General features: G+C 44.6%; 1 protein-coding gene across 1 annotated transcript in view; it reads left to right on the top strand.

Moving 5' to 3' along the window:
- Sel1l3 (SEL1L family member 3) overlaps positions 1-12814 on the top strand; it is a 108638-nt gene that overhangs the window by 77687 nt on the left and 18137 nt on the right. The window contains exons 16-17 of the mRNA XM_021162875.1: positions 1290-1417; positions 5301-5384. Of these exons, the coding sequence (XP_021018534.1) occupies positions 1290-1417; positions 5301-5384 (212 nt within the window). The remainder of the gene's footprint in view (positions 1-1289; positions 1418-5300; positions 5385-12814) is intronic.

The raw sequence follows: 12814 nt of genomic DNA, 5'->3' as shown, positions 1-12814 counted from the left end.
GAGAATGGGAAGGAGTCAGTGAAAACATTTATTGAGATTAAGAGTGGAGTAACTAATGTTGGGATGGACAATATTATATTCCTCATGGAATTCTTGCTGCACTTCCCACTAGGAACTGTCAGACGCCACTTTTGGCTTTTGTTTTTTTAAATAGCTCTTCATTAGACCAGGCTGACTTCAAACTTATTTGACCGAACTTCTTGATCCTCCTTCCTCCGCCCCTCAAGGGCTAGGATAACAAGTATATCCCACCACGTTTGTCTTCAGAAGCCACACTTTACAGTTGAAAGCAAACAACAAAAGAGGTTTGGAGAGAATAAGGCCACAGATTGTCAGAAAGCAAGCTGGGATTCCATCCCAGGCCCTTCCTGCCTTCCATGCTTAAAAAAAAAAAAACAAAACAATAGTTCACCACCCTCTGAAAAATAATGGTGATCAGTGGGAGTCAGTACACACACTCACATACACACTCACACACACATACACACTCACATACATACATACACACTCTCACACACACATACATACTCTCACACACACATACATACTCTCACAAACACATGCACTCTCATATACACATACACACTCTCACACACATATATACACCCTCACACACATTACACTCACACACATGTACATCCAGATCCACACACATACACACACACACACACGGACGCACACACACGGACGCACACACAAGAACACACAGAGATACACACACACACACACATCCCAAATGTTTGTTGAGTTTCTTCCCTCCACCTCTCCCCCGCTGCACTAAAGCTGATATTTTTATGCGTTGCCAATGTCTAGTAACCCTCCTACACACCTGTGAGCATGGATTTATTCCCTGTCATGTTCTAATTTTCACTTTGCCACTAGAAGCGCGGTTTTTGTGCATGAGCGTAAAGAAAGGTATTAAGCAAGGTTACGAAAGCAAACACTTGAGTTGTCACCCAGTGTGACTCCTGTCACGCCCCTTCATTGAGTATACAGTGCTTTTGCAAGGACCCAATGAGGCCATAGCGTGCTCCTAGTTACATGGTGTCTTCTTTATTGCATAAACCTAACCGACAGGATGGCTCTTGGAGGCATCTTATATCCCAGGCCTCTGGGATGGGCTGTCTTTTTGGAGCTATTTCTTGGCGTGGTTTGCTTTAAAGCATCAGAAGACACAAACCTGTGATAGAGTTGCCCTTGAGGTACATCCAGACCTTGTCTGTTGAAGCCAGAGTGGCCAGGAGGACTCTGCACTCATGAGAATGACTCTTCTTTATCTATTTTTACAGACACTGGCTGGTGAATACTTCCATAAAGCTGCACAAGGTGGACACATCGAAGGGACATTGTGGTGTTCCCTTTACTATATCACCGGCAACCTGGAGACCTTCCCTAGAGATCCAGAGAAAGCTGTTGTGTAAGACTCTGTCAGATGTTGCCTTCCAGTGAGAACCTATGTCCTCTGTTCACCTTGTCTAATAAAAGGGAGCCCTTTCTTTTCCTCTTCCCCTCCTTCCTTCCTCCCTCCCTCCCTCCCTCTCTCCTTCCCTTCTTCCCTTTTTCCCCCTCTCACTTCATTCCTCTTCCTACTTCCCTCCCCTTTCTGCTGATTTCTTTAGGTCGCTTTGCACCTTTTAAAATTACGTTTTTACCCTTATCAGTTATACATAAATATAGATTTAAAAGAAACAAACCAGCTAGGGCTGGAGAGAGGGATCAGAGGTTAAGAGCACTTGCTGCCCTTGCAGAGGACCTGGGTTCGAGTCCCAACACCCACACAGCAGCTCATAACCATCTATAGGCCCTCTTTTGACATCCTCAGCCACCGGTCACACCTGTGTTGCACAGACTTACATGTGGGTGAAGCATCCATAAAACTAAACCATACGATTGGAGTGTAAAAGAAGACCAGATAATTGACAGGGGAAGAATTTTAAATTTTTAATTATAAAGATTCAGCAAGGCAAAACAAGCAACCCTTGCCTCTACCCTTACCCCACTCAGTTCCTGGTCCATAGAATAAGTCACTGTCCGACAGTTACTTATTCCTTCCTGGCCTCTACATCTAGGCAGCGCCCTTACCTCTATGTTCTCACCATAGGCCTTGTCTAGGGATGCTTCCTGGGAGAATGGAGATACACTTTTCTTTCTCTGCTACCTTCCAGGATCCAGTAAGGCTTCCTGTCTGCCGCCATCTTCCCCATGAATTTTTGGCCCTGGTTAAAATACTATTGAATTAGTGTTACAAAGCCACAAGCCACACTATCCTAGCTTTTTCTGTCTTGTCTAAGTACCTATTGGGGAAGTATTATTGTTGTTCTCTATAGATATACGTGTGTATCATTTTCCATATTATTTTTAAGAAATATTTATTTTTTAACCTCATTTTATTTTATGTATATGTGTATGTGTGCTTTGCCTGCACATGTCTGTATACCACATAGTATACCTAGTGCCCAAGGAGGCCAGAAAAGGGGGGTCAGTACCCTGGAACAGGAGTTATGGAAAGTTATAAGCCATGGCGTGGAGGTTGGGAGTCAAAGCCAGGTCCCCTGGAAGAGCAGCGGGTGCTCGTCACTGCTGAGCCATCACTCCAGTCTCATCGCTTTCCATAGCCTTGATCAAATTCTGGTGTCACTTAAATCCCCTCTCAGTGTGCCCAGACACACAGTGAGTCCTATCAATTAATCTCTCAGCATTATCCTTCCTGGGGTCTTTTTGGGGAACACTGTTGTTACCCTGAGACTGACTTTGTCGCATACTGGGGCATCTCCTCCCTTCCATCTCTTTTTGCCAGTGCTTTGGCTCCCCAGGCTGGGCCTGCTCTTTCTCAGTCTTCTTCTTCCCAGGGTTTTCTTGGAACACATCCTTGCCATAACCTGGAGACAGGTGAGGAGGCACATTTTCAAAAAGTGTTCACTTATTCATATTTTATGTGTATGTTTGTGATTTATCTGCATCTGTGCACTGTGTGAATGCAGTGCCCGCAGTGGTCAGAAGAGGGCACCAGATCCCCTGGAACTGAGTTATAAACAACTGTGAGCCCTGTGTGGGCACAGACCCAGGGTCCTTTGCAAGATCAGCAAGTGCGCTTAACTACTGACCCCTCTCTCCAGCCACCAAGGAGGGCCATTTTAAAAGTCTAGCTTACCCAAGATGCTTTTCAGAGTCTGGCCAGCTGTGGTTCGTGGATGGGATAAAGGCTGCTGCCTGCTCTGGAGAGCTAGGCAAGCTCTTTGCATTTATATCAGGTAACAAAGCAAACAAAGAAAGCCCAGCTGTGACCTACAGAGTTAAGATATTTCACCCTTCATAGGAAAGCGAAAACACGCCTTTGGCTACATCTCACCTGTAGCCTGGCTCTTCTAAAAGGATGTTTTCCTAAAGACGTCTGGGATCAAATCCATCCTGACCTTGCCTTGGTGATAAACCTTAGGCTAATTTGAAGGCTTTTCACATTGCTATGCAGGGTGTTTGGGGTGAACATTCACTCTGCGTAGGTTTCCTTAGTACTCCTTTGTCTTTGATGATCAGAGAGCATATTCTAGCGACCTCAGTCCTTGTGAAGCATGTGTGGTGAGCTGCATATGAACAGTTTTGTTAGATGCTTTCTACTGTCTTTAAACCCTGTCGAGTTCAAAGTCTGCATACAGCATACATCCAATTGGTTGATTACATTGTTTCAGACCTTCTGTATTCCTTCTGGCTTTTCCTGTTCTGCTTGTTAAGCCATTTGCTGAAAGAAATGTATTGTTAGAGCTCTCTCTGTATGTAGACTTAACTTGTTTCCTTACAGTTGTGACAACCTTGTATCTCGAATGTGTGTAACTGGATCACGTAGACTTATTTTGCTTTTTGAGTGAGCTCTCATATAATTATTTTTTTGGAATTTGTACTCATACAGTATATGTATGTAGCTGTAGCTGTCCTCACACACACCAGAAGAGGGCATTAGATCCCATTATAGATGGTTACGAGCTACCATGTGGTTGCTGGGACTTGAACTCAGGACCTCTGGAAGAGCAGTCAGTGCTCTTAACCACTGAGCCATCGCTCCAGCCCAAACTCTGGTATTATTTTACAATGCTCTTTTTATCTCTGTTAGTGGGCATGGCCTTAGTCTCCATTTAGTTTAATTCTTTCTCTGTCCTTTACTGTGTCATTTTTTCTTTAATATGTAATTCTTATAAGCAGCATATAGTTGAATTTTATATAAGTTATTCCATCTGACAGTTTTAGGGGTTTATTAATTTTTAAATTTTTTTACTTTTTAATTGGCATATTTAGCCCATTTACATTTAATGCAATTGTAAGTATACTTGGCTTTAAAATCTACCACTTTAGGGCTGGAGAGATGGCATATATATATATATATATATATATATATATATATATATATGCAGGCAATTACTCATACATACCAAATAAACCTTTAAAATATGCTATTTCATTATTTCCTGTTTACCTTATGTGGTTCACTTCCCATCTTTTGTTTTCTCTTTTCTTATCATTTTGTATTAATTAATTTGTTTTATAATTTATTCTATTTTCCCCCTTCTAGTAACTCAACACTACTCATTTTTATGGTTTTGGTTTGACTTGGTTTGGTTTGAGCTGAGCTTCTCTGTGTAGTTCTAACTGTCCTGGAGCTCACTATGTAAACCAAGCTGGCATCCAACTTACAAAAATTCTCCTGCTTCTGCCTTCCAAGTGCTGGTATTAAAGGTGTGTACCACCACACCAGGAAAAATTTTATAATTTTTTTCCAGTGGTTTAAGTCTACAGATTACAACATAGTAATTAATTGTTAATAACTCCTCTAGGATACATTAGGGAGCAGATTAAAAACACAGGAACCTTGACCACGGCACCATATATATCAATAAATATATTTATTTTTGTAGTGCCAGGGATTGAACCCAGGGCCTGACACATAGTAAGTCACTGTTGTACCTCTGAGCTGTACCGATAGGTCCAGTAAACTTATTTTAATAGGAGCAGTTATAGAACCCTTGGCAGAGATGTCTCTCTATATCAATAGAATGATATTATTATGTGTGCTACATGGCGTGGGTTCCATAGCAGGCTGCTACTCAGCATTTATAAACGAGGACATTGAACGAGAGCTCTCAAAATGTATTCTCTTTACCTTCTTAATATTCGGTTCTGCTTTGTTGCTTTATAAAAATTCAAACAAGAAAATATTCCCCAAGTGGGATTGATGAAGATCGTACGAGGGAAGGTGACTATTTAATCTGCTGCAAGCTGCATGGTTTCCCTGTCTTCCTTTTCTTCTTCAGATGGGCAAAGCATGTGGCTGAGAAAAACGGATACCTGGGACACGTCATCCGCAAAGGTCTCAACGCCTACCTGGAGGGCCTGTGGTAAGCTGGGGACCCTCGCCAGAGTAAACCTCCTCGGCCCTTCACGTTCAACCTGCCAGCATAGTCTTAGAAGAAAGAACCTTAAAATGCAAACCTAAAAGCAATTTACAGGGAAATCACAGCCTCCCAGTAATGATATTCCGAGTCACACAGACTGATTGGCTGTTGATTGGAAAACATTGCATTTCCATGTTTAATTATACACAAAAATTAGTTCTCTAGGGGGGGAGTGTCCACATTCATCAAGTTGAGAGACGCACATACTCCAATTTCTCTTTCCTTCAAACCTGTTTTTCTTGGCTGTAGAGTTAGACACTACACAGGCAGTCCCTCGTAAGGCCTCTCTTTCCCCTACCAAGTGACCTGGAGCCTAGTAGCAGATCCACTTGTTTGGAGGGAAGAAGGAGACCTGTGTGTAAGGTCAAGGTTCTGCCTTCTCCTTCACAAATCGTTGGCTGTACCTAGGAACTCAGGATCGTTGGATACCACGCACAAGCAGATGCCCCCTTTATGAGCTTTTCATGAATAGCCCATCCTGTCCTGAAGGATGAGATACTCCGCAAACTTTTGCAAACCCATGACTGTTTGGAGATCGTATACATCGGTGGGCAGCATCCAAGCACCACCTGCCTCCTTTCCCCACTTTGCTTTCTTCTGTGGAGCCTAGCACTCCATCTTTGCTCCCTCGGGCCACATTTCCTTGGCTGGCTTATTGCCTAAATGATCTGGGTATTTCCATAATAACGAAAATGGATATGCAAATCATCAGAAATCCCCTTGGTCCACTGCCTCAAAGACATTAGACCAGACCTAGAATAGATCACACTCTGATACGAACCTTAATTAAAAATAAAAGCATAGGCCCAAAAGGATGCTGTTTTCCCTTCTGGTCCATAGCTGAACCAACAGATCAGTGAGCAAGGATCTTAAATCAAAGCATGCTGGGAAATGAGGCTCTTGAAAAAGCACCAAATACAAATGTTTGTTTTGTCATCCCGGAACAGCTCATTATCTATAGCTTCCCCTCTCATAATCAGGAAGAAGTTTCTTTAAGTGAAAGGACTGTCCCCAACTGTGAACATGCCTTGCCACATCTGTTTTGTATATTATATCTTGTTTCCCAAGTGAAATTTAGCTCATAAGAATCTCAACCCGGGGGCTGGGAGTGGTGGTGCAGGCCTTTAGTCCCAGCACTCTGGAGAGCGGAGGCAGGAACATCACAGCAAGTTCAAGGCCAGCTGGATCTACATAGTGAGTTCCAGGCTAGCCAAGGCTACATAGCAAAACCCTGGCTATAAAGCAAACAAACAAAATCTCTCTCAAATCTAACTTTAACTTCTTTCTCAACTCCAGCTCTTCTCACAAGCCTCTTAGGGTGAACTAGACACCCAGTTATCAAAGTGCTCCTTTGTGGTGTTTTCCTCAAAGAGGGACCTGTCAGTAAACACAGTCAGGCCTGCAGACCCACCCTCAGATGACTGAGGCCTGTGTTGTTTCCATACAGAGGGTTTGTTGATGCTTTGTTTTCTTGCCTGCTTTTGAATTAAACTCCACAAAACCCCTCAGCTCACACATTTTAAACCTTGCCATGAAGGGTTGGGTGAACAGGGATGCATGGTTTGTCTCCTTTCTCAGCCATAGTGTGGGGTCCCCTACGCACGCTATGGTGGCAGGGGAAGCGAAGGAGACTCCTGCCCTATGTGCGTTTCTGACTCTGTTAAGTTTCACTCTAGTGGGCTGGAGGGTTGGCTAAGTGCTTAAGAGCACGCACTACTCTTCCAGAGGACCCGAGTTTTGCCGCCCGGCACCCACATCAGGCATCTCACAACCAACTCCAGGGGAATAGCTCTGGCCTCTGCAGTCACTTGCGCTCATGTGCACATCACTACACAGACACACACATAAATACAATTAAAAATATTTCAAATTTTTAAATGAAATAAAACCCAACTGTATGGAAAAAAACTTCAAAGAATAAAAAGCATTATTTAAAGAGAGAAAAAAAAAAGGTTTATTGTAGTACAGAAATATAGGGCACCGTACCACCAGCCACAAGGACAACAAACGTTATCTTGGGGACTGTTCATCGTCCTTCCTCTTCCAAGTGTTGTTTTCTCGAATGGCCCATGTTCAGTCTGACTCCAAGCCTCTGCCCTTGCCATTTCTTCTACCCAAGAATCCTGCCCAGCTCCTCCCTGCTTTTCATGGGGCATGCCTGCTCCTAGCTTGCCAGTTGTCACAGCCCGTGTCCTAGTGCCCTGCATGTGGGAGCACCTAGGAAGTGTTCAGAAACTGCTAAATGAATTAACTAAGGAGAATGAAGGACGATGGTGGTGGCAAAGTCTCTGGAAATTTGGATGAGGAATATATGCTACCCGGCTTGCGAGGTTTAGGGGAGTCTTGACAACAGAATGTGGGGGAACACAGCCTTGAAGGACGGATAGAAGGTCCTCTCAGCTAGGCACAGAGCAGAGTTTCTAGCAAAGAAAATTGCAGAAGCTGAAGTAAAGGAAAAAAAAAAGAGGAGCAAGATTGGAAAATGTAAGCCGTTCCATTTGTAGCAAGAGCCACTCTTGATTAAGACATAGTCAAGCCTGAGGCACTGTCTCTGCTTGATAGGACTATATGAGTGACAAAGTATCTGCTTTATATTTAATTGATGACAAGAATGGAGAGGGGGCTCGTTCAGAATCCAAGTTAAGGGAGCCAAGCTTTTGAACTGAAGATGTGGCTTGAGACCCTTGACTGGTTCTGCCTTGTTTGCTTGATAGAGATCCATACAAAACAGCGTGTTCCGTGGGCATGAGTCCTGAAGCTAACCGTGAAGATCACCAAGGTCTACTCTGTCTAAGGAAATGGGCGTGAACTGAGGGCAGGGTGCATGCCTTGTATCTCAGCATTGAGGAGGCTGAGGCAGAAGGTTCCCAGGTTCAAGGTCAGCCCACACTGTGTAGTCAACTCAAGGACGGCCTGGGCAACTTAGTAAAACTTTTCATCCAGGAAGGAAAGGAAGGAGAGAGAAGGGAAAGATGGCTGAGTGTGGTAGTAATTCCAGCAGTCTGCGGGAAGAGGCAGGCAGATCTCTGTGAGTGCCAGGCCAGTGAGGGTTACATTGGGAAGGAAGGAAGAAAGGATAGGAATGGGGGTGGGGGGGGAGACGAGGAGGCAGAGACAGGAAGCACTGCTCTGGTCCTGTGATGCAGGCCCCTTCCAGACTGAATAGCACCAACATCACCCCAGGACCCGGAAGTACCCCGTAGCTGGATCTTGTTATGCACCCACCTCTTGTTTGCTTTTAGACTCTTCTATCCATGGATGTTTGCACGCAGTGGGTTTAGTTAGGCTTCTTTCTGACCTTTATATTATTAAGATCATTATATATTCTTCAACTGCCTTTTCAAGCTAGCATGTCTCTACAGTTTGATTCCCGCCTCTAGATAACACTGTGGCGCATCCACAGCTGTCACACACCAAAGGTTCTCCTCTTAATGCGTGCTTGCCTTTCCTTTTTGTTGTCTTCAAGCCCCGTGTGGCTTGATGACCAGGCTGGAGGACCTGCTGACAATTAAACTTGCCAGTGGGGTCCCTGCGTCTCTGCAGAGGTATCTGTTACCTGTTTGGCCTCACACAGCAATGCTAGCTGTCTCCCCAAATGGTTTCCCTTTGCTGTCCTGCTGTCATCTCCATGTCTCTGCTCTTCCTCATCCTTGCCAGTCTTAATACTGATACTAAGTAGGGCTGATGCAATCAGTCTGGATTTGAGACCTCAGTCTGACAGGAGAAAATATCATCTATCTCCGTCACAGTGGGGAAGATCTTTGTCAAAATATATTTGGAGCAAAGTGCTTCTAAGGTTTCCTGTTCCCCAGCTTCCCGGCCCTCCCCACTGGTAAACAGGAAATAGACAGTGCTTCCCCCCCCAGCCCCCCACTGTGAGGTACCTTCTATTTTGCTGTAATAGAACTAAGGCATCCATCAATGTCCCCTGCCTCTGGACGTTATTTCCAAATTGCCTGTGTCAGTTTGATGCGCTTGTGGCTTTTTCTGTTGTTCTAAGATTTATGTGGGATTGTCTAAGGGAAGACAGTGATGGAGAAAGGGGCTTTGCTGCATTGGCATAACTCGGAAGACAACGTTGTTATGCCCAAGGCGGTCCTCGGACGCTAGAAGGAGTTAGCAAGGATGGGCCAGCTGTCATGTTCCATTTCTGCCCGCTTTATTTGTGTGTGTGTGTTTATCTTCAAGTTTGACTGCCCTTTGTCCTCAATGTACCCCCAAAACTTGACCCTAGAGGTCAGCCAGCATACAGCTGCCTTGTTGCTAGACAAAGAAGCACACCACACTGAGTACGAGAGAGACTCACCTTTGTGTAATGCAGCAATGAATTCCACTGGAGACTCTAAGCGTTGGTTTTTTGGTTTTCTTTTGATTTTTATTATAATTATTATTATTCCCCCTCATCTTGTCTGAGCAGCATCAGGCATTTGCACAAAAGAGCACAGAGGAAGTGGTGTAATTGTTTGAGAAGCCACTCAGAGATGCTCAAGCTCGCCATTCACAGCAGGTGTCCAAATAAGCCGTTATGAAGAGGCATCATCGGGAAAACGCAGAGAACATTTTATGCCAGTCTGAGGCGAGGAGATAGAAACCGTGTCTCAATCCATTGTCTGCGAATCCCTTCTTGTTTGTGCCCATTGGCTCTCTTCCGTCACAGCATCTGCCCTGGAAGAGTTGTGCTTCAATGCAGGGGGATTCTAGTTGCTCTTCTCAGCCTTGAGGGACTTCAATGGAAGAACAGGAAAGCTTTGAAGTCTGCCTTTCGGCTTCCGAGGATGAGCAAATGTTTGTCCCAGAGTGCAAGAGTAGAGATATCTGTAAATAATACTTGATTTTGGTTGAGATCTTTCAACTAAGTGCTGGGGGGGTTACATGTAGGAAGGTCTGTGTCTGAGAGGGGTGTGTGTGTGCATGTGTGAGTGCATGCGTGTGCACGTGTGTGCACCAGTGCATGTGCGTGCACTGCGTGTGTGTTAGGTGGAAACCAGAGGTGGACGTGAGGCTGCTTCCTCTATTGCTCTATCGTACTCCCTCTTATTTCTTGACAGAGTCCTGCTGAACTTGGAGCTCATCATTTCAACTGGGCTGGCTGCCCAGCAAGCCCCTGTGATCCACCTGTATCTGATCTCTCCCACCCCAGTCCTCACCAGCTCTAGGGTTACCAACACATGCTGTCATGCCTGGGTTTTTCCTGACCTGAACTCAGGTCCTAATGTGCACACAGCTAACCCTTTTCTCACTGAGTTGTCTCCTCTGCCCTTCAAACGTTCTAGTAAGTGAAGAAGGTTAGCCTGGAGTGTCTCGTCCCCTCTAAGGTCCTATATTCAGTAGGAAATGTGATGACATCAGTCACACAGGCATCAGGTGATTGGTTCTGCCAGATGGAAGATGAGGTGGATTTCTGCTGAGCACTGATATTGACATAGATGCTTTTAGACATCTCATTTTGATGGATTAAAGTTCTTCCTGGATGGAAATGCTTCCGAATCCTGTAAACTTTCCTCTTGGTTTATATAATAATTGGACAACAGGAGTCTCCCCTCTCCCCTATCACCAAGGTAACCTGAGAGATGAGGCACTGTCATAAGCTTTCTCCTAGTGACTGTTCTTATGAGGAATGCCAATCTCATGCTCACCTCTCACTCCTCAGTCCTCACAGCCAGCTGAAGTTTCTCTTGTATAAGAGAAGCTCATAGCATTATTTTTTAATGTGAGCCACATTCCATCACTTCATGGCCCAGATCTTGACCTTGGGTTGAAAATCAATATTGTGTCCTTCCCTTCTGCTGCCTTCTTCTCCTCCTTCTCCTTTTCCTTCTCGTCCTCCTCCTTCTCTTCCTCCTCTTCTTTCTCCTTCTCCTTCTCTTCTTCTTCCTTCTCCTCTTCCTCCTCTTCTTCCTCTTCCTCTTTCTCCTTCTCCTCCTCTTCTTCTTCCTTCTCCTCTTACTCTTCCTCCTCTTCCTCTTTCTCCTCTTCTCCTCTTCCTCTCCCTCCTCCTCTTTTCTCCTCTTCTTCTTCCTCCTTCTGCCCCCTCCTCCTCCTCCTCCTACTCCTCTTCCTTCTGCAGTCCTGGAGGTCCCCATGTAGGCCAGAATGACTTCAAACTCAGAGATCCTCCAGCCTCTGCCTCCTCCTGCGTGCTGAGACTAAAGACATGTGGTACCTCACCAGGCTTTTGTGCCTTTGGGGTGAAAACCGAGTCATGAGTACAAGCCAAATATCTCTGAAACCATTTGAGATGATGAGACTGTAGGTCTAAGGTTGTAACTCAGTTGGTAGAGTATTGGCCTAGCATACACAAAGCCCTGGGTTTGAGACCCAGCACCAGTGGTGGTGGTGCACTCCTGTAATTTCAGTACTCAGGAAGTGAAAAAAGGAGACAAGGTCACTCTCAGCAACAGAACAAGTTCAGGCCAACAGAACAAGTTCAGGCCAGCCTGGGGTACAGATACATGAAGCCCTATTTTTAAAAGAAGACAGACAGACAGTATGTAAGAATAGAACCTTGTTACAGAAGGATGTAGCTTTCTGCTACACTTTGTCTGACCCCACTGACATACTTTCTAGGGTCAGCTCTGTTCTGAGGAATCTGATACCAAAAAATAGTGTGGTATTTACTGTCCAGTTGCCAGCTTGTTACTTGTCTTTGTAGGGGACACTGCTTAGCTGACCTTGCCTCTCCTTAGCACGGCTAATGGGTCTGCTGTTTTGGATCTCTTATAGGCTGAGAATTAGCTCCTTGTTTAGCTGCAGGGACCATGGCTCACGTGTGTCTGATTGAAGTTCTAACCACCCTAGCTTGATCTCCAAACACCTCTTTGTCTCAGGACATGGTGACCCAAATCTGCTCTCATAGCTGTGTCACACAGATGACTTTAGTGTGCTCACCTGGCTTTGTCTCATCCAAACTCTCCCCCTCCCCCCATGCACTTCCTGAGTAGAGCTAAACTGAAGAAAGCATTACCAATACCAACTGCTCCGAGTGGAGAATAAACTTTAGAAACAACCACTTATGATTCATTTTTACTTATAAACTGGGTCATATACATAAATTAAGGAAGCAGGTAATTAAAAAGAAAAAAAGAAAAATTACATGCACTCTCACCAAATGAGATAGGTAAGAAGAAAGATAAGTTAGCATTGGTCAGAAGGGTTTTGGCTTCTATGTGTGCATTTGCATGTGTGCATATACATGCTTATTTGTTATCGTTATTTTTTTGTTTTTTGCAACCCAGTCCTTTGTGTATGGTACACTCTACCAATTGAGCTTCAAGCCCAGACCCCATTTCTGTTTGGTTTTTTTTTTTTTTTTTTTTTTTTTTTTTTTTTTGGGTTGGAAGGTTTCGCTGTGTAGCCCTGGCTGTCCTGGCCCT

The sequence above is a fragment of the Mus caroli genome, chromosome 5 (genome assembly GCF_900094665.2).
Source record: "Mus caroli chromosome 5, CAROLI_EIJ_v1.1, whole genome shotgun sequence".
Taxonomy (NCBI): Eukaryota; Metazoa; Chordata; class Mammalia; order Rodentia; family Muridae; genus Mus; species Mus caroli.
This window is presented reverse-complemented; position numbering and strand designations above follow the sequence as displayed.